Consider the following 25,425-nt stretch of genomic DNA (forward strand, 5'->3'; position numbering starts at 1 on the left):
TGTTTTTTACAGTCAAAAGAATGCACCCCCGTCCAACCAGATGCACTTGCTCCCCATTTGGTTGGACGTAGCGTCCAGTGTGACGGTAAGTCGGTTGTGCATGGCACCCAGTGTAACAGTAAGTTGGATTGGTCATGGCACCCTGTGTGATGGTTACACGATTGATCATGGTGGCCAATGTAATTTGGTTGAACACAGAGCAAGTTTTAACTGTAACTAGGTCACTAGAGCTCACTAGGTTTTAAGACAGACCACTTCTTAGGTTACTTTTACCTTAAGTTTTGTACACAGAATCAACTTTTCTCAAGTTCCTTTCATGTAATAATATCGTTTTGTTTAATGAAATCGTTCAGTGTGATGGTGGAATATAATGTAAAAAGATCAGCAGAAATCAACCGTCCGGTGTCTGCTGTATGTTTAATGATGTGTATAAAACATCAATTGTGTTTAAAAGCAGTGAGATAAGAAATAAAGACTTACGTGATGGTATCAATCATGTCGAGACCCATTTCCACACAGCAGTGAGCATGGTCAGTTTTGGGCTGCGTCAGACCTGACACACAATAGTAACAGTCCCCCAAAATCTTAATGCGTCGACAGTGGTTCTCCTAATAAAAACAAAAGAACGGCAAAAAGATTAGTACACCATAATAAAAGAAAACACATTTCTGAGCATAGGTTTATGAAAGAGGGGGGGGGGGGGGGTGAGCTTCTTGTTTTAAGCAAGTGAGCATGCCTTTTTTACAGAACATCGTTAAATAAACATGCTAGACTGAAAAGCTAACCTGGCTATCTAACACTTGCAAAAAATGTCTGACTAGCTTGCTAATGTTTTTAAAAGTGATGTATAAACAGAACAGAAAGTGATGTATAAAAGGTCTTTAACAAGTATTACATAAAAAAAAAATCATCCTGTTCCTCAACGGTCAGGACTCTCCCAGGACCACTACAGAGCAGGTATTATTTGGGTGGTGGATCATTCTCAGCACTGCAGTGACACTGACATGGTGGTGGTGTGTTGGTGTGTGTTGTGCTGGTATGAGTGGATCAGACACAGCAGCACTTCTGGAGTTTTTAAACACCTCACTGTCACTGCTGGACTGAGAATAGTTCACCAACCAAAAATATCCAGCCAACAGCGCCCCACGGGCATCGTCCTGTGACCACTGATGAAGGTCTAGAAGATGACCAACTCAAACAGAAGCAACAGATGAGCGATCGTCTCTGACTTTACATATAGGTGGACCAACTAGGTAGGAGTGTCTAACAGAGTGGACAGTGAGTGGACACAGTATTGAAAAACTCCAGCAGAGCTGCTGTGTCTGATCCACTCAAACAAAAACAACACACACTAACACACCACCACCATGTCAGTGTCACTGCAGGTCTGAGAATGATCCACCATCTAAATAATACCTTCTCTGTGGTGGTCCTGACCATTGAAGAACAGGGTGAAAGCAGGCTAAAAAGATATGTAGAGAAATAGATGGACTACAGTCAGTAATTGTAGAACTACAAAGTGTTTCTATATGGTAAGTGGAGCTGATAAAATGGACAGTGAGTGTAGAAACAAGGACGTGGTTTTAATGTTATGGCTGATCAGTGTATGTGTTTAATAGACTAATATCAAATGACAAATTGTTTAGTAGCTCTTATTGAGGTGGTACAATGATACAATCAAATACTGAGTTAGAAGGGCATGTTTTGATGTTATAAAGTTGGTAGTGGTAGAAATTTGGTAGTGCTCAGATATTTCTTGCATAATATCATGTTTAGTTTAATGACCTAAAATCAATCAGTGTGGCAAATATCATTAACTAAGTCAATCGGAGAGTTAATAGTTACTTTTTTGATCCAAGCATGCACACCCAGCCATACACGTACCAAGATGGGCAAACACACAGTAAATACAGTGTGAGGTAAATGCTGAGTCTGTTGTTGGTATAATCTGCTTAGGAAGTACCACCGGACTGCACATGCTGTTATACCTGTGCATAAAAAATGTCTCAGCATCCAAAATGATGACAGTGCTAATTTAAAAATAAACTGTAATTAATACAGTTTCCCAGAAGGTCCAGATAGCTGCATCCAACTTCATTTTAAGCTGTCCTGTACTTTTAATGTAATTTTGTTTAGGTTTATGTTCACAAAGTCAATCAAGCTGAGACACTAAAAAAATTAATAATTTTACTAGTAAGCAATGATATTTTTAAATATGATTAACAAGTATGAGGAAACTGGAAACTGGGCAAAATTATTAATATAACAAGCCATTAAAAACCTTACAGAAGCTGTGCCGATCTATTGACCTATCCTCGGAGTTACATAATAAATAATGCATCTTTTTAATATACACAGAAAATGAATGTAGCATAGCTGTTAAGAAACAGGACTAGTAATCAAAAGTGTGCTGGTTCAAGCCCCACCACTGCCAGGTTGTCACTGTTGGGCCCTTGAGCAAGGCCCTTAACCCTTAATTGCTTTGACAGTATACTGTCACTGTATTGTAAGTCACTATAGATAAAAGCATCTGTTAAATGCTGTAAATTTAATGTCAAATGAATTAATATAGTATTGATCAAGACACTGCTTGCCCTAATTTAACAAAAATTGTACTGAGTGAGTTTTAAAAAAGCTTAACTTTTAAGCATACATGCATGGTGGTTCAAGACACACACAGTATAAACTCATCACTGGATACAAATGATAAAATAACACAAAACTGTTTTGGTGCTGACACAGAAATGCACATTTGGTAATGGCACAATTTAGAGCAGATAATGACACAGGATTTGCAGATTTTGTCATGGGGTGGTGAGCGGCTTGTGACAGATGTGCCAGGTTTACCCCAATGTTATAGTTGAACTCAATCACAAAAGACACAGACAGTGCTTTTAAAGTGCAATACAGATTTGGTAAGGACACAGATAATGCAGATTGAGCAATTACAGGGAATGCAAATTTGGTATTGACACAGAGATTGCACATTTGGTGATGACACAGAAGGTTGATTGGGTAATGACACAAAGATTGCAGGGTGATAAGCGCCTTGCAACAGAGTCGCCACATGTACCCCAGTGTTAGAGAGTTGAAGTCAGTCGCAAAAGGCTTAACCAAGGCAGAAGAAATAACAAAACTAACAAACAGACACACAAGGAGTCAGGAAATCAGGGGACTTTGCCTTAAGCTGAGTCTGAAGCACACTTATAAAGACACATATATTTACTTGCTCCCAGTGAATAATGCTTAATTAGGTGCAGAGAGTGCTTCTGAAGTGCAGATCAAATAGAACACATTGCAGATTTGGTAAAGACAGAGAGAATGCAGATTGGGTAATAACAGAAGGAATGCAGACTGGGTTATAACACAGGGAAAGCAGATTTGGTGATGACGCAGATTGCAGATTGGGTAATGACAACAGAATTGCAGAACTGGTAATGACAGGAAATGTTAATTGAGTATTGACACAAAGGACGCACATTTGGTAATAACCAAGAACGCTGATAATTTGAACTTGCCTCTGATGTTTATGTTTATAAAAAGTAAGTTCTCCTCATATCAATATAGGTTTTCAAGCACTGGTTTAAAACTTGGTTCTAAACTGCATTTAATCTCAAAACATGCCATTATACAGATTTACATTAATTTCTGCTCTTAGCCAGTGTTTTCAGGTAGGTTTCAAACCCTCTGCAACCCCTTCTTGGAATAGAAAACCTACTAAAGTAAAATACGTAAACGAAAAAGCAAAGCATTTTAATAAAGTGCCAGTTTAATAATGAGTGTTGAGTGTCAAATTGCACTTTATGTATCTGCAAAATGTGAAACCAGCAAGACAACAGGTAAGAAAAAGTTAAAAGGTAAAAAACTAAAACATAGAGAATTATGTAACATGAAAGAGTTTTTCTGAAGTATATATATTTACATTTTCAGCATTTAGCAGATGCCTTTATCCAAAGTGACTGACGTTAAAGTTACGGTATACAGAGCAATTGGGGATTAAAAGCCTTGCTCAAGGGCCCAATAGCAGCAACCTGGCAGTGGTGGGGCTTGAACCAGAGAGCTTCTGATTACTAGTCCAGTACCTTTTCTACTAGGCTACATACGGCTATATACTGGGAAAAGAAACAACAAGAATAAGAAGAGAACTCAGGCAGTGGACAGGACAAGCTGATAATACAAAAAGAAAAAGCAAGATGAGCAAGAGACAAGACCAGACCTGAAAAACAAGGCTGAGAAAGAGCAAGTGTGGATGTGAGAGAATGAGAGTAGGCAAAGCCTGGCACAGATGAAGATGTGATTAGGAGAACTGCGTGTCCCTGGCAAAATTCCTTAAGCCTGTCCTCAACAACCAGGTGGCCTGAAGATTTCCCACACACTTTACTCCCTCCTCCAAACCATGTGTGACTGACTGGCCAATCAAGTTTATGAAAAGAATGAGTGCCAGAGTGCCAGAATCGGACTGAAAAAGAGAACGACACTATATTGCACAAAGTATGTGGACACCTGACTTCTGAATTTTATACCAAAACATATCCATTAACATAGAAATGCAGCTTAAACAGACTCAACTCTTTCGGAAGAGCTTTCTACAAGATTTTGGAGGGTGTTTATAAGAACTAATAAGGTCAGGCACTAGTGATGGATGACAGAAGAGCAAAAGAAATGTTTTCGCTTTGTCATTATGGGTAATTAAGTACAGATTGATGAGTAAAAGTGTACATGAAAGCCCTATATTAGAAATGTGTTTAGAAGTCAGGTCCATGAATGGCCACTTTCTGCTTTAGGAACTGGAGCGGGCACATTTTAGAACTCATATGAGAATAACAGTCCCAGAACTGGCACAGATAACATTTTAACTGTGCTAGAAACTGAGATCTGAAGGTGAAAAATACACCAATCAGCCATAAGATTAAACCCACCTCATTTTTACACTCACTGTCCATTTTATCAGCTCCACTTACCAAATAGAAGCACTTTGTAGTTCTACAATTACTGACTGTAGTCCATCTGTTTCTCTGCATGCTTTGTTAGCCCCCTTTCACCCTGTTCTTCAATGGTCAGGACTCTCCCAGGACCACCATAGAGCAGCTATTATTTAGGTGGTGGATGATCTCAGCACTGCAGTGACACTGACATGGTGGTTGTGTGTTAGTGTGTGGTGTGCTGGTATGAGTGGATAAGACACAGCAGCGCTGCTGGAGTTTTTAAACACCTCACTGTCACTGCTGGACTGAGAATAGTCCACCAACCAAAAATATCCAGCCAACAGCACCCCATGGGCAGTGTCCTGTGACCACTGATGAAGGTCTAGAAGATGACCAACTCAAACAGCAGCAATAGATGAGCGATCGTCTCTGACTTTACATCTACAAGGTGGACCAACTAGGTAGGAGTGTCTAATAGAGTGGACAGTGAGTGGACACGGTATTTAAAAACTCCAGCAGCGCTGCTGTGTCTGATCCACTCATACCAGCACAACACACACTAACACACCACCACCATGTCAGTGTCACTGCAGTGCTAAGAGTGATCCACCACCTAAATAATACCTGCTCTGTGGTGGTCCTGTGGGGGTCCTGACCATTGAAGAACAGAGTAAAAGCAGGTTAAAAAGTATGTAGAGAAATAGATGGACTACAGTCAGTAATTGTGGAAGTACAAAGTGCTTCTATATGGTAAGTGGGGCTGATAAAATGGACAGTGAGTGTAGAAACAAGGAGGTGGTTTTAATGTTATGGCTGATCAGTGTAAAGTACAGTATTTTTAACCACATTGTGGTAACAAAATATGGTTAAATATTTGTTTTATGCCAAACTAGTATCAGAATATTGTTTTAAATACAACTAATCAGATGTATCAGACTAAAATGACTTTCCTCTTATTGTATTTGGATCAGACTTGGATCTTATTTGGTTATGCCATAATTTTTAGGAACCTCTGTAACATTTTAAAATGTTTTAAACTTTATCCAGGGTGCTGGTTCAGCAGTATTATCAGTATCATTCTTTACAATTACATACAATAACAAACCTCTCGCAGTTCATTAGCATAATTGTAATCATTGTTTACAGTATACACTCAGACATGCACAATCTGTTTCTTAACGATTATTTCTCTTTCTCTTTAAAAAGCTTTGCATCCTAAGGAAAAGAAGACGAAAAAACACTCTGGTCTAATCCTCTGGATTAAAGGATTTCACAGACACAAGTGGATGGTGAGTAACGGTGCAGATTAGATTTAGATCCGATTGTGACGTATGTGTTTGTAGGAAACACAACTGTAAGCACATGGCACAAATGAACAACATTCACTGTTCAAAAGACTTAATAATAATAAATATTATAGTTTATGAAATAATCTATTAAAGAAACTTTTGGAGAGGCCGCTCAGGTGGCACAGCGATAAACACACACGCTGGAACCAGAGCTGGGATCTCGAATACATCGTATCGAATCTCAGCTCTGCCTGCCGGCTAAGGCTGACCAGCCACATGAACAACGATTGGCCTGTTGTACAGATATGAGCGGGACTAAGCCGGATGGGGTCTCTCTCCCATGACTGGTGCAACTACAACCTCTGCTGGCTGATTGAAGCGCCTGCACAGAGATGAGAAAAGAGTGCTCTCAGGGTGTGTCTCTCCGTACACAACACAGAGCTGCACTGCACTCGTCAAAGTGTAGGTGATAAGATGCATACGGCATGCTGCCCACATGTCGGAGGGGGCATGGGTTAGCTTTGTTCTCCTCAATCAGAGCAGGGATCGGCATTGGTGAAGAGGAAGCATGACGCAATCGGGCAATTGGACGTGTTAAAAGGGAGAAAAAGGGGAGAAAATGCATTAAAAAAAAAAATATATATATATATATATATATATATAAACAAACTACTAGAGCACATGCAATCAGGGGTGGGGGTCAGCACCAGTAGAGAGGAAGCATGACGCTTCAGGTAAAAATTGGACCTGCTAAAAATGGGGATAAAAATGCTTAAAAAAACTCATCAGAAAGTCTACAGAACAAAAATAGCTTATGCTGTTGAGTACAGAGACTTTGTATGCTGCCTCTTGTCGATAGTTCATTTGAGGCCAGCACGTCTCATCTCATGCAGATTTAGAAAGCAATCACATCACGTTTCAAATCTGCTTAACATTCCACTTTCCCACACTACTGCACAACTGAAGTACATATTAATTCTAATTCAGTATATTGCTGTACAGGTGAGGTCAAAAGTTTACATCCACTTGAAAGGAACATGCACACTATATGGCCAAAAGTATGTGGATACCAGATGATGAGCTTGTTAGACATTGCCTTTCAAAATTATAGGTATAAATATTGATCAGACTGCATCTAATTTTAAGAAATTTGTAAGTTGTTAATACATGGATGACACTGCTCACATCCATATACACCAATCAGCCATAATATTAAAACCACCTCCTTGTTTCTACACTCACTGTCCATTATATCAGCTCCACTTACCATATAGGAGCACTTTGTAGTTCTACAATTACTGACTGTAGTCCATCTGTTTATCTGCATGCTTTGTTAGCCCCCTTTCATGCTGTTCTTCAATGGTCACCACAGAGCATTCTCATTCTCAGCACTGCAGTGACACTGACATGGTGGTGGTGTGTTAGTGTGTGTTGTGCTGGTATGAGTGGATCAGACACAGCAGCGCTGATGGAGTTTTTAAACACCTCACTGTCACTGCTGGACTGAGAATAGTCCACCAACCAAAAATATCCAGCCAACAGCACCCCGTGGGCAGCGTCCTGTGACCACTGATGAAGGTCTAGAAGATGACCAACTCAAACAGCAGCAATAGATGAGCGATCGTCTCTGACTTTACATCTACAAGGTGGACCAACTAGATAGGCGTGTCTAATAGAGTGGACAGTGAGTGGACATGGTATTGGACAGTAAGTGGACCCCGTACTGTTGCACATCTTAAGACGTGTTTGCAGGAATAATGAGACAAAATAAAAGCTGAAACACTAAATCACTTGGTCTCCTTGGTGCCAAAACGTCTTTTAAGTGTGGTGAAAAGGAATGGCGACATTACAAAGTGATAAATGCTTTACTGTCCCAACTTTTATTGGAATGTTTTGCAGGCCTGAAATGCAGGAATGGATGTTTATTAAGAAATAAAATGAAGTTGAGCAGATAAAACATGAAATATCTCAGGTTCATCCTGTCTGCAATCAAATAAAAATCAAAGTAAATGTAAGAAACTCTGTGTTTTTTATTATCTGTATTTTATATACTGTCCCAGCTTTTTCTGATTTGGGGTTGTAAAAAATGTACTTTTTGTTTGCATTTTCCATACTGTCCCTTCCAACATCAAATTATGGTTCTTAAAACATTCAGAAAACTCAGCAGAACTATCTCCTACTCTGTGCTAAACTTTCTTTGCTTTATGTGTGGTGCTGCCACCCTCGCTCATGGAGGTGTTAAGCTGTCATGCTGGATGAGCAAAGGTGGATAATGACTCACCGTGGCCAGCTCATCAAATTTCCCGAAGAGTTCGTTCAGCAGTTTCACCAACTCCTGTGCAGTACACTGGGAGGCCAGACTAGTGAAACCAACAATATCCGCAAACAGGATGCTGCAGGGACAAAAGACAACAAGAGATAACGATGATGATAGAATTTGGAAGTAAAACATTGTGCTGTTTTGTAAGATCTTTATTAAGCATATGAGCTGTGGATGTAGTCCTAATTTTCTTTTATAGATCTATAACAAGCATTAACGTGAAGATTTGGGACGTGGCTTGTTTATGGACTCATGTATTCTGCCTTCCTAAATCTGGCTGACAGATGGAGCATGAAGGTGCCGATGATTGCTGTTTCAGTTCCTTGTTAAGTGTTTATTTGCTCCAGGTGGAAGTGTTTCTATCTGTCACAGCTTCTCCCTCACAGATTAGCCAGCTCCTCTGTTGGCAACCTGCTTTCTCTCTGAAACTGTGATGCCAAGTTTGGACAAAAGACAACAAGTGATAGCAATAATGATATAACTTGAAACCACAACATCGTGCTATTTGTAGGGCATCTTTATTAAGCATATGAGCTGTGTATGCATTCCTAATTTTCTTTTATAGATCTGTAACAAGCACAACTAATGTGAAGATTTGGGGCGTGGCTTGTTTATGGACTCATGTATTCTGCTCTCCTAAATCTGGCTGACAGATGGGGCATGAAGGTACAGATGATTGCTGTTTCAGTTTCAGGTGGAAGTGTTTCTATCTGTCACAGCTTCTCCCTCACAGATTTGCCAGCTCCTCTGTTGGCAACCTGCTTTCTCTCTGAAACTGTGATGCCAGGTTTGGACAAAAGACAACAATATGGCAATGATGATATAATTTGAAACCACAATATTGTGCTATTTGTAAGGCATCTTTATTAAGCATATGCGCTGTGTATGTACTCCTAATTTTCTTTTATAGATCTGTAACAAGCACAACTACTGTGAAGATTTGGGTTGTGGCTTGTTTATAGACTCATGTATTCTGCCTTCCTAAATTTGGCTGACAGATGGGGTATGAAGGTGCAGATGATTGCTGTTTCAGTTCCGGGTGGAAGTGTTTCTATCTGTCACAGCTTCTCCCTCACAGATTTACCAGCTCCTCTGCTGGCAACCTGCTTTCTATTTGAAACTGTGATGCCAAAATTGGACTTGTTTAGCTTTCCTTGTCTAGCATACTTTATATTTTTAAGGGAACTTGATTTTAAGGGAACATGATGCCCCTTTATCAAAACAGACCCCAAGTTACAGAACCATGCTGGGCACAGGCTGTGTTAGTCAATGATGTGGTCCCACGTGTTTTGTGCCATCCCTGTTGGTTAAAGGATCTATCTTCCATCTTCCTTCCAAGAACTGGGTTGTCACAAACATTCGGAATAGCATTAGTTCTCAGTTCTACACTAGCCCTTTTATATCCACATTCTCCGTTGTGGGCTGTGGATGATTTGCGTCATTCTTTAATTACTTTGTTAGTGGCTTTTTAGCCACAGTACCTTGGGTTAAGGTCCAATTCTTGTTGATGCAGGGCTTCACCTTGTGCTACAGTTGCGAGGTATAACCCGCCCACTTGCAAGATCAGTATTTTTAGTAACATCTAAATAGTGAATAAGACTATTGTCCATATTAATTGCTATAGAATTAGAAAGCACATGTGAACAAGATGGGTAAAAAACTTGCATAAAAATGCCTGTCTAGATAATTAGCTTCAAATATCAAAATAAAACATCAATGAACATCTTGCTTTTAGTTAAATTACATTTATTGTAGAAAATTAATACACTGATCAGCCATAACATTAAAACCACCTCCTTGTTTCTACACTCACTGCCCATTCTATCAGCTCCACTTACCATATAGAAGCACTTTGAAGTTCTACAATTACAATCTACAATCTGTTTCTCTTTCACCCTGTTCTTCAATGGTCAGGACTCTTCCAGGACCACCACAGAGCAGGTATTATTTCGGTGGTGGATGATTCTCAGCACTGCAGTGACACTGACATGGTGGTGGTGTGTTAGTGTGTGTTGTGCTGGTACGAGTGGATCAGACACAGCAGCGCTGCTGGAGTTTTTAAATAACATGTCCACTCACTGTCCACTCTATTAGACACTCCTACCTAGTTGGTCCACCTTGTAGATGTAAAGTCAGAGACGATCGCTCATCTATTGCTGCTGTTTGAGTTGGTCATCTTCTAGACCTTCATCAGTGGTCACAGGACGCTGCCTACAGGGTGCTGTTGGCTGGATATTTTTGGTTGGTGGACTATTCTCAGTCCAGCAGTGACAGTGAGGTGTTTAAAAACTCCATCAGCACTGCTGTGTCTGATCCACTCATACCAGCACAACACACACTAACACGCCACCACCATGTCAGTGTCACTGCGGTGCTAAGAATCATCCACCACCCAAATAATACCTGCTCTGTAGTGGTCCTGTGGGCGTCCTGACCATTGAAGGACAGCATGAAAGGGGGCTAACAAAGAATGCAGAGAAACAGATGTACTACAGTCAGTAATTGTAGAACTACAAGGTGCTTCTGGCAAACTCAAAACAGAAAGGACCAGAGAATAAAACCCAGGCCCTTCTTACTGTAGGCCAAAGCGCTATCCACTACCCACGTTTCTTTACCAGTAATTAATCTTAAATGTTTTTGCTACAAGGTGTTCTTTTTCTGAGTCATTACTGCATGAAAAAAACGTCTTCACTTGTATCAGGACAGTAAAAAATTGCCATTGGCTCTTCAAAGCTCATTTACAGTAACAATCTCACATCTGCCAGCAAAAAAGAAAAGAGACAAATGAAGTGTTCAGATGTTGTGTGGTATGTGTGTGGGCTGCTTGTTTGATCAAAGTAGCAGAACAGTGCGTCTTCGGAGGACCCGCTAAATGCCATTCTGTCATAGCGCAGATGTCACCATGATTGGGTGCTGTTAATTCAATTTACTGTGAATATTTTAACTGAGGGCCATCTGTGACATGAGAAGGGGAGAGTGGATAACTTTTCGAAGCAGTGTGCTGTATCAAAGGGCATCTTAATAAATCGTAAAACATAATTTACATAAATTTTTTGTATTGATCTTGGATAATGGGGTAAAAATGAACTTGAATCGGATGTAAGAAGAACAATGATGCTCACTATTATACACTATATACTCTCACTCACTCACTTTCTTAACTGCTTATCCAATCAGGGTTGCAGTGGGGTGCTGGAGCCAATCCCAGCCTTTCAATGGGCGCAAGGCACACAGTAACACCCTGGACAGGGCGCCAGTCCATCGCAGGGCACACACACACACACACACCCATTCACCTATAGGGCAATTCAGTGTCTCCAATTAACCTGACTGTACGTCTTTGGACTGTGGGAGAAAACCAGAGCTCCCAGAGGAAACCCACGCAGACACGGGGAGAACATGCAAACTCCATACAGAAAGGACCCGGACTGCCCCACCTGGGGATCGAACCCAGGACCTTCTTGCTGTGAGGCGACAGTGCCACCCACATAGCCACCATGCCACACTATAATACACTATATAGCCAAATGTATTCGACATAGAGTGATCTATGTCACCTGTGTGATTTATTTCAGCAATAACAACAGCCACACTTCTGTGCTTCTCACAAGATTTTCTGTGAGATGTCTGTGGGAATTTGTGTCCATTGAGTCAAAAGACGATTTGTATGACTGGGCACTGATGTTGGTCAATAAAGCCTCAGTTAATGTTACAGTTTGTAGATGTAACACCTTGTAGATGTAAAGTCAGAGACGATTACTCATCTATTGCTGCTGTTTGAGTTGGTCATCTTCTTATCCTTCATCAGTGGGCACAGGATGCTGCCTATGGCGCGCTGTTGGCTGGATATATTTTTGGTTGCTGGACTATTCTCAGTCCAGCAGTGAAAGTGAGGTACTTTAAAACTCCATCAGCGCTGCTGTGTCTTATCCACTCATACCAGCACAACACACACTAACACACCACCACCATGTCAGTGTCACTGCAGTGCTGAGAACGATCCACCACCTAAATAATACCTGCTCTGTAGTGGTCCTGTGGGGGTCCTGACCATTGAAGAACAGGGTGAAAGGGGGCTAACAAAGCATGCAGAGAAACAGATGGACTACAGTCAGTAATTGTAGAACTTCAAAGTGCTTCTGTATGGTAAGTGGAGCTGATAAAATGGACGGTGAGTGTAGAAACAAGGAGGTGGTTTTATTGTTATGGCTGATCAGTGTATGACAAATAGAGGTATTCTATTCCATTATACGTACAATGAAATTCATAAGCCATTGTAGCTTAAGTACCCAACAGTGGCTGCATAGCAGAGCCAGGATTCAAATCCACAGCCTTCAAACTGTAGCCCAGAGCTCTACCCTCTTTTATATGGGCACCAAAACATCACTAGCTGTAAATATGTAGCTTTAAAGGTTTTATGTATACCAACTAAATACTAACCCTAGAGGGATGCTGTATCGTCCAGCATACTGTATTACAGAAAACCAGTCGTATTATTCCCCCCTATTACTGCGAGCACCACTGTCCAATATTTTCCCACAATACCCATCAGATTTCATCAAACCGTGCTCAGCCATGACACTGCAAACCTCTGCCATGCCTTAATTTCCTGTAGAGGACCTTGTCACTGTCTCATCCATCATTCTGTGTGTGCGTATGTGTGTGTGCGTGTGTGTGAGAGGCAACAAGCAGGATGACAGCTTCCCAATTATGCTAATGCTGAAGCTTAGCGCTAACCAGCACGGCGTGAGGGGAATAGGACAAGCAGCTTCACCAAAAGAGAAGTTGATACAGCCTAAAGTATACACACACACACACACACACATACAGATACTGGTTGATTGGTGCACTATACATCCACAACAACCATACCCATACTCATTCACACCTATGTGAGATTATATACATATGATTAATGAAATAATTAGAACCTGTAACAGAATTTTAATATAAAGGAGTTAATGAGGCATTGGAGCAGGCTTCAACTCCAGAACAGCTTTAATACTTTGTGAAATTCTTGAATATAAATCCTAAATAGTTTGTGGTGGAAAATATAGAGTAATATTTAAAAATTAGCAAGCGATCAACTGGCTGAGCTCATCCTGGTTTTCCTCAAACCATTCCTGAATAGTATTACCAGTAAACACTATACTGTATTTGGACATCTGACCATGAGCTTGTTGGACATCCTATTTAAAAAATATATATACACTGATCAGTCATTACATTAAAACCACCTCCTTGTTTCTACACTCACAGTCCATTTTATCAGCTCCACTTACCATATAGAAGCACTTTGTTGCACTTCGCATGCTTTTTTAGCCTGCTTTTACCCTGTTCTTCAATGGTCAGGACCCCCACAGGACCACCACAGAGCAGGTATTATTTGGGTGGTGGATGATTCTCAGCACTGCAGTGGCAATGACATGGTGGTGGTGTGTTAGTGTGTGTTGTGCTGGTATGAGTGGATCAGACACAGCATCGCTGCTGGAGTTTTTAAATACCGTCCACTCACTGTCCACTCTATTAGACACTCCTACCTAGTTGGTCCACCTTGTCGATGTAAAGTCAGAGACGATCACTCATCTATTGCTGCTGTTTGAGTTGGTCATATTCTAGACTCCTGGATATTTTTGGTTGGTGGACTATTCTCAGTCCAGCACTGACAGTGAGGTGTTTAAAAACTCCACCAGCACTGCTGTGTCTTATCCACTCATACCAGCACAACACACACTAACACACCACCACCATGTCAGTGTCACTGCAGTGCTGAGAATGACCCACCACCCAAATAATACCTGCTCTGTAGTGGTCCTGGGAGAGTCCTGACCATTGAAGAACAGCATGAAAGACTCCTGGAAAGACTCCTCTTCTAACAAAGCATGCAGAGAAACAGATGGACTACAGTCAGTAATTGTAGAACTACAAAGTGCTCCTATATGGTAAGTGGAGCTGATAAAATGGACAGTGAGTGTAGAAACAAGGAGGTGGTTTTAATGTTATGGCTGATCGGTGTATATAGTAAAAATAGATTGACCTCCCTCTATGTGATTTTTTTCATCTATAACAGTAGTCACTCTTCTGAGAAGGCTTTTCACAAAACGTTAAATAAAGTTTGTAGGAATTTGTGCCCATTCAGTTAAAACAGCATTTAAAGGGCAGTTGTAACCAAGCGGTTAAGGTACTGGACAGGTAATCAACAGGTCACTGGTTCAAGCCCCACAAGTGCCAGGTTGTCACTGTTGGGCCTTTGAGCAAGGCACTTAACCCTTAATTGCTTAGACTGCATACTGTCACACTACTGTAAGTCACTTTGGACACAAGTGTCTGCAAAATGCTGAAAATGTAAAGGTAACACATGTGTCAGGAGTGTAATTTCTTAGTTCTTGCTTATTTTCTCACCAACCGTTTGTCATTACGACCATTAAAATGAATTTTGGGTTTGGCACATTTTTAACCCAGTAGTGTTTTTAACATTATAGTAGAAATTTTCACAAAACAGCTGGACTGTTTATCAAGTGTTTAATGTCTGTAACATCTTCGAAAGGTTTGAATAAAAACCCAGTTTGTGTCTGTTTATTTCTCTCTCTCTCTCTCCCTCTCTCTCTCTCTCTTCACAGTTATAGATGTTATCTGCTGACGGGTGAAAAATATCCCTAATGAAATGTGTGTATAATATGTTACAAAATATTATGTTATTCATTTAGGCAGCTGACATTAATGGAAATTACAGCCTTGCTGGCATTTCCATTTGCAGCTTGTTTATGTTCCTCGTTTATTTTTACCCTGCTGTCAGCATGTCATTTATTTTTAGTAAATGAACAGTTTTTTTATTATTATTTTCCTATTTTTTGCAATTATTATTGCATTTTGCTAAGACAGATGATTGTAATAATGTTCTAGAATGATTTTCTACAGAGGAAAATGGCAATGAGCAGAAGGTTTGCTGCTGAGAGATCTTGTAACCAAAGCAAATTATTAAGAGCAACACATGCATGCTGTAAAAATGCTTTAAACTGATGTACTAATTCACCAGTCATATTAACAATTATTAAGTGGTGATAATGAAAACTAGAAAATGCTAACAAAATACTATAAGACCTTATATATACAATTACTGACTGTAGTCCATCTGTTTCTCTGCATGCTTTGTTAGCCCTATTTAATGCTGTTCTTTAATGGTCAGGACCCCCACAGGACCACTACAGAGCAGGTATTATTTGGGTGGTGGGTCATTCTCAGCACTTCAGTGACACTGACATGGTGGTGGTGTGTTAGTGTGTGTTGTGCTGGTATGATCAGACGGAGTTTCCTCACGGTCACTGCTGGACTGAGAAAAGTCCACCAACCAAAAACATCCAGCCAACAGCTCCCTGTGGGCAGCATCCTGTGACCACTGATGAATGTCTAGAAGATGACCAACTCAAACAGCAGCAATAGATGAGCGATCGTCTCTGACTTTACATCTACAAGGTGGACCAATGAGGTAGGAGTGTCTAATAGAGTGGACAGTGAGTGGACATGTTATTTAAAAACTCCAGCAGCGCTGCTGTGTCTGATCCACTCATACCAGCACAACACACACTAACACACCACCACCATGTCAGTGTCACTGCAGTGCTGAGAATGATCCACCACCCAAATAATACCTGCTCTGTGGTGGTCATGTGGGGGGTCCTGACTATTAAAAACAGGGTGGAAAAAAAGCATGCAGGGAAACAGATGGACTACAGAAGCTAACCTGGCAAACTCCACGCAGACAGATCAACTAAAGCATTCTGACTGAAACCTTGTGCTAACATTTTAACCACAGGCTTCTCTACACAACCGACTAAGAATCTGAAAGGGAAGCTTACAAACTGTAACCTCATTATAACAGGTACACCCCTGTGGTATGCTCGGTTTCGGAAGGTTTTCGGAAACACACATTTTCATTTCAATTTTGATTTTTTTAGCATTTATTTGTGTCCCCTGCATTTTCATTTTTATAGCTGATGAATAGTATAATGTATGGAACCGATGTGCGTCATAAAAATTGACTTCATAGGAACATAATTTGGAAATACTACAAAAGAAATCCATGAGTAATCAAGGTTTTAAATAAATTGATAATTCTTCATGATTTTTAGAATGCATTCGGGGTTTAATCCTTACCTCCAGTTACAGTATGTGAGGAGTTTTGCCTGTTTTCCCAATGCCCTTATGGGTTTCCCCATTTTCCCCACTTTTTAAAAAATGTGCTGCTCTAAATAGTCCCTAGGTCCCTAATAATAATGTGTGAGGTTGTAATGCCCTACACATCACAAATTCACACTTTGATGCCCTGTGTTTCTGGTGGAAAGTGACTAGTAAAAAGAGAGGAAAATTAAGCAAGTACATAAACAATTTACTAATTTACCAAAAGATGGCCTATGAAAACTACTGTTGTAGCCTAGTGGTTAAGGTACTGGACTGGTAAGCAAAAGGTCGCTGACGAAAGCATCTGCTAAATGCCGTAAATGTAAACCACTACACATGGAGAGCCTAAGATTATGTTTATTGGCTAATTGATTGGACCGTGTCAGGACCCAAGTTTCCAGCCAACAGCAATGGGATTCCGTCTATACATTTTAATTAAGGTCATATAATTACATCAAATGTTGTAACATTTTAGGGTGAGTTCTTGTCCATTATTTGTGGTCAAATTTGTTATTGTTACATTTCTAGACCAAAGCCATTTAAGCCTAGGGCGCTTTCACATGAGAAGTGTTTAGCGCTTCGCTCACTGCAAGCCTTGGTGAAAATCACCGCTTTGTTCAGTGCTCGGCTTGAGCGGTACGGTAAAATGTCATCAAAGTGCGAATATGAGACGAATCTGCATTTGTGTGAAATAACTGTCAAATCCATTCTGAAAGCGTCCACATTCATCTATTTTAACTGTATTTCCCTCACTGTTTCACTTTTAAACTTGTGTTATAGCTCGGGGTTCTGAGAAACGCTGAGAATCAGCTTTTCCGAGAGAGTTTAAAATGCTTATCATTAAAAAAAAAAAAAAAAAAAGCTTAACACAATTTAATGTACTAAAAGAATGACATAAGAACACTAAACTTCTCTTAATTATTGCTGCTCACAAGTTCGCTCCACTAATACAATTCCTCTGTCATTGTTTTAGTACAATACACCACGTTAAGCTCATATCAATCAGTGTGTCTCATTGTAGGTGCATTTAAAAGGTCAGTGGCAAACTTGGTCAAAGTTCAATCAGGTGACGGCCGCTCAGGTGGCGCAGCAGTAAAACACACGCAGAGCTGGGATCTCAAATACATCATATCCAGTCTCAGCTCTGCCTGCCGGCTGGGCTAAGCAGCCACATGAACAACGATTGGCCTGTTGTTCAGATAGGGATGGGATATTAAAGCCGGATAGGGACTCTTTCATAACTAATGCAATTACGACCTCTGCTGGCTGATTGATGGTGCCTGCACAGAGATAGGGAAAGAGTGCTCTCAGGGTGTGTCTCTCCGTATACAATGCTGATCCGCATTGCACTCGTCAAAGTGTAGGTGACAAAATGCATACGGCTGCTGCCCACTTGTCGAAGGGGCGTGGGCTAGCTTTGTTCTCCTCAATCAGAGCGGGGATCGGCATTGGTGGAGAGGAAGCATGATGCAATCGGGCAATTCTCATGTAAATCGACCTTCCAGCTCAATTTGAACTACAGTTGATTGTCATAATAATGCACATTTTCTGTTATGGCCAAAAACACTAGACTAACTTGTACAGTACATTAAGCAGCAGCCTTTCATCGTCATTGCTCTAAGTCTTCTTCATATAGGGTGTGTTCGAAAACCTAGTGAGCTCTCTACAAAGACAGCATTTTACATCATCTCATGTGCGCTCCAGAGAAGGAGGCTGTTCAGATGTTGGGTATGAATGCCTCAAGTTTTCTCTTCCAGACATAAAGAACTTCTGGTAGTTGTGGACCAATACCCTAATCTGGGTTTTAGGCTACAAATGACCTAAAAGTGGCTGGTATGTACTTTTGTTTCTGTCAGTTTGTATGCACACATTCTTTGATCACAGCTCCACAGATAGATCCACACTGGATGCATGCTGTCAGTGATAGAGTGGCTGATTCGCTCCTTTCAATCTCTGCCCTGGATTGTATTGAGTTCCTTTCACTTTTATGTTCAAAAACATGTGTTATCACACACTGGTGGACTGAGTAGCTGATGTTATGACCTCAGTTTTTATATATTTTTTAAAATTATTTTTTAAAATTAATTTTTCCCACTTTTTTCCCCCCAATTTTCTCCCCTAATCTAGTCGTGTCCAATTACCCTGAATGCGAAATTTGGAATGGAAATTTGCTCCAGTGCAAAAGATAGAAATGAACAAAGAGAAGGAAAGTTCGAACATTAAATGATCGGCCAGTCTAAACAAATGGCTATGCAGGTGTATTGCTTGGTGCAGTTAGTTAATTAGCATCCTACCATGCTCAGTTTACCAGAATTTTGATTAAAGAGTCCAAAAATCCAAGTAATTTAAAAAAGGTGTTATTACTAGGGTCAAACAGACTGCTACATTTGTGAAAATCTGATTCTGTGTATCACTATGCAAATAAGTATAGACATCACTTTGCTATTCCAACACTTATAACCACACGGTGTACAGCTATATTTGCACCATAAATCTGCCTTTTTACAAACAGCTCCTTCTTTTTTTAAGAATAAAAATCACAAATAAAGCAATTTAGCTGCATGAATTATGATAACTGAATATCAGCAGCCGTGTGTGTAAGTCTTGATCTGAGGTTATGAAATGTAAATGAATGCAGCCTTTGGCACATGCTGTTAATAACTAAAGGAGGAGCATCATTTTAATCTGGCCCGTTAATAATTGACGGTGAATTAAGCTTCTCTTGCCTGAAAGTGCACTCGAGGGAAGGGTAAGAGGGACGACGGCTCAGTTGTACAAGGGTTATTATGATGTTACATAACGATAACAACCGAATCTTAGCATGCTGTTAAGTGAAGACTATTTATCCTTTTGATCAGTAATACTGGCAATAATACCTCAAGGGGTTTGGAATTGGTGTCTTTGTTAAGCTACCCGGAACCACATGCCCATTACTTTACTACGTCTCTACAGGCCGCAAATAATAGTAGGCTGGTGTGCAAATTAAACTATGTGTCTAGGCCACACCTGAATGATTCCGCTAAATGCTCTTCCGTCTGGTTGTTGGAAAGCAATCAACAGTCCTGAATGAAGCCTAGGGATTTCTGGGATGCCCCAACATTGCTTCAATCTTCTTGTTTCGCTAGACTCCGCCAGTGGAAACAGAGCTCTTGAGCATTTAGCTAGTTTGGTTGGTTACACGTCTGCTTTTTTAAGGTCACAATGACTTATGCCTAGTTCACACTACAAAATTTTTGCCCAGATTTTCGCTAGTCGACAGGTCGCCGCTAGATATGCCAGCTCGGAGGCTCAAAAATTGCCTCTCAGTCGCTAACTGTTCAATGACCCGAGCGACTTGCGAATCGCTCATAGACTCTAAATATCAAGCATGCTTGATATCTGGACCTATCAGCGACTCAAAATCCTGTAATGTGAAAAGTGTTGCGATCAGGTTGTGACTGGCAGTGAGTCGAGCCCCAGCCAATAAGAACGCAGGATACAGACCGATCCTGTAAATGTGTGGAACAGGGACATAATATAGTTTCTATCAGAATACATCCACACACACACAAGCTTTACAGTATTTGTGACTTATCGCCCAGGCCAAACCATAATACCCACAATGCATTGCAAACAATATTCATTTACCTCCAATCTTCTGCAGAACAGACGCCTTCATCCAAAGCGACTTACATTACAGTTACAATTGAGCAATTGAGGTTTAAGGGCCTTGCTCAAGGGCCCAACAGCAGCAACCTGACAGAGGTGGGGTTTGAACCAGTGATCTTCTGATTACTAGTCCAGTACCCTAACCACTAGGCTAAAGCTACTGCATATTAGCGAACAAGCAACTTTGATTGCTCGCTTCTTGTTGATGTGCATTTTAGGACGTGGTATTTTTTTTGTGACAAAATATGGTTTGGGAGACCAGACAGACTCATCTGCGATTCCTCCTGGTGGTAGATCATGTAGTGTGTGACCCCCTATGATGTGACATGAACAGACATTTTCTTTAATACAACAATCATTAAAAAGCTACACTGGTGAATGCTAAATGTTACCCGCTCAGGCCTAAACCCTATTAAACACTTTTGGGATGAATTGTAACATCTTGCCCTTCTACATAAATGCCTGACATCACAAATGCTCTTTTCCCTGAATGGGCAAAAGTCCCACAATCCACTCCTAAACCTTGTGGAAAGCCATCTAATAAGAGTAGAGACTGCTGTAGCATCAACTCCTTTAATAATGCCTGTAGTTTTGGATTGAACTGTTCTGCAGACTCATTATCAGGTGTCTACATACTTTTGGCCATATAATGTAGCTTTCAAGATTTCGACTCATATAGACAAGGAGCCAAATCAATATGGCAGAACATGAAGCAACAGAGAGACAGTAAAGCATAAATCACTGACACTGTTTGCTGGATCATATTTCTTAACCTTACACCATTAATCAGTGGCTGAGCTGTTCATTCTCCCTTCTGCAGCTGGATTTACACTCTGTAGCTTCTACATAACACGAAACTAAAGATGTGTAATCACAGAGAGGTGCTTTAATGTCAACACTAGTCAAGGCTATCATGATTGATAGTTCCCTCATCTGCATGCAATATAAGTAGCATATCAAGCTACATTCAGCAGATGCTTTTGATAAGCATGGTAAAGAAAACTGTGATGTTGGGTATGAATGCCTCAAGTTTTCTCTTCCAGACATAAAGAGCTCTTGTAGTTGTGGCCAAATACCTTAATCTTGGTTTTAGGCTACAAATGACCTAAAAGTGGCTGGTATGTACTTGGTATGCTCCATAGATAGATCCACACTGGATGCATGCTGTCAGTGATAGAGTGGCTGCTTTGCTCCCTTTCAATCTCTGCCCTGAACTGTATTGAGTTCCTTTCACTTTTATGTTAAAAAAAACTTGGGTTATCATACACTGGTGGACCGAGTAGCTGATGTTATGACCTCAGTTTTTATTTATTTTTTTTTAATTATTTTTTTAAATTAATTTTTCCCACTTTTTCCCCCCAATTTCCCCCCTCAATCTAGTCGTGTCCAATTACCCTGAATGCGTCCTCTATACTGATTCGAACTCTCACCGCTGACTGAGGACGCCTCTCAACTGACATACGCCCCCTCCGGCACGTACAGTCAGTACAGACTGCATTTTTCACCTGCACAAGTCGAGTTCATACACTAACAGGGACTGTGTACGGAGGGCCACACCCCCATCAGCATTATTCCTCAGCCCTGTGCAGGCGCCATCAGTCAGCCAGCAGGGGCCGCAGTCGCACCAGTTATGAGGACCTATGATCCGACTTTTTACCCCTAACCCTGAACAACAGCCAATCGTTGTTCATGCTGCCGCCCAGCCCAGTCGGAAGGCAGAGCTGAGATTCGATACGATGTATTCAAAACCCCAACTCTGGTGCGCTAGCGTACTTTACCGCTGCGCCACCTGAGTGGCAGATTTAATTTTTTCTCTGTTACCTAATTTTCTTACCTTCCTCTGTGGTCACAGTGGGCTTATCACTGAACATGGCCATCTAAGTTTCTGCACTTTGCTGGAGACTACATAGGCTCATATCCCTGTAGGGCAAATGACCCATTTTCTCTTCAGGACATGTGTGTGGAGTGTGGTACCACCTACTCCAATCACCTATCTGGTCTATTGTCTGTCTGCTTTGAGCTGCAGTCTTTAGTTGCCTTCTTTTGTTTCCTTTATTTGTTTCCATTATTTTGGCCACCTTTCCCTTTGTCAATTCCCTTTGTGGTTTGTGGTTGTTTAGCAAGAGAGTTGTTCTATGATTTTTACGCATCCTGAATATTTGGTAGGCTGGTCATATTGTTTGTTTGTTTGTTTATTGGGATTTTAACGTCACACTTTGGTTACATTCATGACAGGAACGGTAGTTACTCATTACACAAGGTTCATCAGTTCACAAGGTTATATTAAATCCAATTTACCTCGCTTGCACGGTGAGCAAAAACATTATAACTACCAACCTAATACGCTGTCAAAACAGATCTGCCGGGCCCCTTTGCTAATGTAAATCAATAGCAGTGCATGTTAGTTCTCAGCTTAAAGTTAGTTACCTATCTACATGTGCTGCATTCAACAAGTCTACTACAAAATACTATCAGCCCAACATTTGATATACACCAATCAGCCATAACATTAAAACCACCTCCTTGTTTCTACACTCACTGTCAATTTTATCAGCTCCACTTACCATATAGAAGCACTTTGTAGTTCTACAATTACTGACTGTAGTCCATCTGTTTCTCTGCGTGCTTTGTTAGCCCCCTTAGTGGACACGGTATTTAAAAACTCCAGCAGCACTGCTGTGTCTGATCCACTCATACCCACCACACTGTAACACACACTAACACACCACCACCATGTCATTGTCACTGCAGTGCTGAGAATGATCCACCACCCAAATAATACCTGCTCTGTGGTGGTCCTGTCGGGTCCTGACCATTGAAGGACAGGGTGAAAGCAGGCTAACAAAGTATGTAGATAATAATAATTGTCCATGTAATCACACACACTACAGATGAAGCAGAGCTTTGATGAAAAACCCTAAAGTGTTTTCCTTAAGCAGTTAGGGAAAAAATAGCAATATAACAAATATGCTGTTTGGCATTTTTACCACAGTATGAGACCTGATAAATCTCCTCTGACACATATCCATGACCTTAGCACACAAGGTCACATCAGACCAGAGTGGCAGCACTGAAAAAAACAGAACAGGCGAGGATTACCTGACATTGTCGTGGCGCTGGATGTAAATCTTGTGGAAGATCCTTTCTGGAGGTTTTAGGAAGTCTTCTTTCATCTCCATCGCAACATTCCTGGGCAACAGGCTCATCAACAGTCGTTCCTGTGTGTGTGTGTGTGTGTGTGTGTGTGTGTGTGTGTGTGTTGCATATATTTGAAATAAGGTGTAGAGGAGAAAAAGGTGAAAATCAAATCAATCATGGGTGAAGGAGCATGAAGGATAATAGTAACAGAAATAAGGCTGAACATGGTCAAGGGCGACTGCAGCGCTGAGCCGCGTCTTATGAGGCTTATTAACAATGCTCTACATTAAGGTATTGATTGGAAATTCCCACTCACATCCCATCTCACAGAACCTACTGTAGGTGTTAAAAAATACTGTACATGGTATAATAATAATAATAATAATAATAATAATAATAATAAAAATAATAATAATAATGGAAATGTGTTAGATTTATCAGGGATGACTGTATGCTAGATTGCTATGATTGTGTTTATTTACTGTCCCTGTTTTTGTACTAACTGTAATTTAATGGGATAGTGGTAGAGCTGTGGGTTACCAACTGAAAGGTTGTGTGTTTAAATCCCAGCTCTGCCATGCTGCCACTGTTGGACCCTTGAGCAAGGCCTTTAATTCTCTTGGCTTCAGGAATGCCAGATTCACTGGTCAAATAGCAGGAAACACACATACACACACACTCATACATAGAGGGACTTTGGACTGTGGGAGAAAATCAGAGCTCCCGAAGGAAACCTACATGGGTAAGGGGAGAACATGCAAACTCCACACAGGAATCGATCCCAGGATCTTTTTGCTGTGAGGCAACTGTGCTCTCCAACGAGCCACCATTGCACCCTGCACATGTACTGTATATATGACTAGTAATCAAATGGTCAAGCCCCACCAACGTCAATTTGACACTGTTGGACCCTTGAGCAAGGCCCTTAACCCTCAACTGCTTGATTGTGTTCATTCATAAATCTAAGTCACCCTGGACAAAAGTGTCTGCTTAATGCTGCAAATGTAAATGTAAAAGATAAGGTATGATAAAGGGATTCCATCTGCCCTAAATTAAAAATTAAAAGGGTTTGAGGGAGAGTATGTGGTAAAAGGTAATCACTTAGTAGTGTAAATGATCAGTAAATAACATATTACGAAGAACCCGTTGTGTCTTTACATTACATTAGCAACCTGCCTGAAATGATGTGGACTGAACCATGCTTCCTGTAAAACACAGAATGACAGCCACGCCTTTTTTAAACTGATGCTCATGTGGAATCACAGACTGCCTGAACGACCATGGATGGATGTGCTAATTACTCGATTAAAGTTAAATTTATTAGTATAGCACTTTTTATAATAGACATTGTGTTTAAGCAACTGCACTTTATAGTAAATTTAATACTTACAGTATAAGGTACAGTGCTTTATAAAAGTATTGTACATTTTAAATATGATAGAGTTGTTTATTTACAGTTTATATAAACAAACAGTTCAGCCACTACGTTGAACAAAAAAAGTTTAAATTTACAAAAGAAAATAATCAGACTTTAAAAGAACTCATGCCCCTTGTCACTGTTGTATTAGTTTTATTAGTATCTTATATAACATGCTACATTTCCAACTCACTCAATTTGTTGTCAGTCGGCACCAGAAAATGTATATATTATTTATATATTGGTTCTTTTCACTTTACAATAGAGCATCTTTTTGTGAGGTCTATCAGTATGGTAGAGAATGTCCATTAATACAAATAAAATGAAGTCAAATAAGCATTCAAAACAAGTTAAGGAGCTTGTCATATAAAAGCACGTTAAAAAGGTACAAAACCATCTCAAAGGCATTAAAATGTCTTGGAGCTTAGTTCAGATCATCATAAATAATAATAACACTACAGATTCACCCCTCAGGCCAGGCAGTCCAATTAAAATTCCTTAAGGATGGCA

General features: G+C 40.5%; 1 protein-coding gene across 2 annotated transcripts in view; it reads right to left on the reverse strand.

The window, feature by feature from the left end:
• Positions 1-25,425, reverse strand: part of adcy1b (adenylate cyclase 1b) — an 88,081-nt gene that overhangs the window by 38,346 nt on the left and 24,310 nt on the right. For both annotated transcript variants that reach the window (XM_062993390.1, XM_062993388.1), the window contains exons 3-5: positions 23,460-23,578; positions 8,496-8,607; positions 481-608 (exon numbers count right to left, since the gene is read on the reverse strand). In XM_062993390.1, coding sequence (XP_062849460.1) covers positions 481-608; positions 8,496-8,607; positions 23,460-23,578 — 359 coding nt within the window. The remainder of the gene's footprint in view (positions 1-480; positions 609-8,495; positions 8,608-23,459; positions 23,579-25,425) is intronic.

The sequence above is a fragment of the Trichomycterus rosablanca genome, chromosome 4, assembly GCF_030014385.1.
Source record: "Trichomycterus rosablanca isolate fTriRos1 chromosome 4, fTriRos1.hap1, whole genome shotgun sequence".
NCBI lineage: Eukaryota > Metazoa > Chordata > Actinopteri > Siluriformes > Trichomycteridae > Trichomycterus > Trichomycterus rosablanca.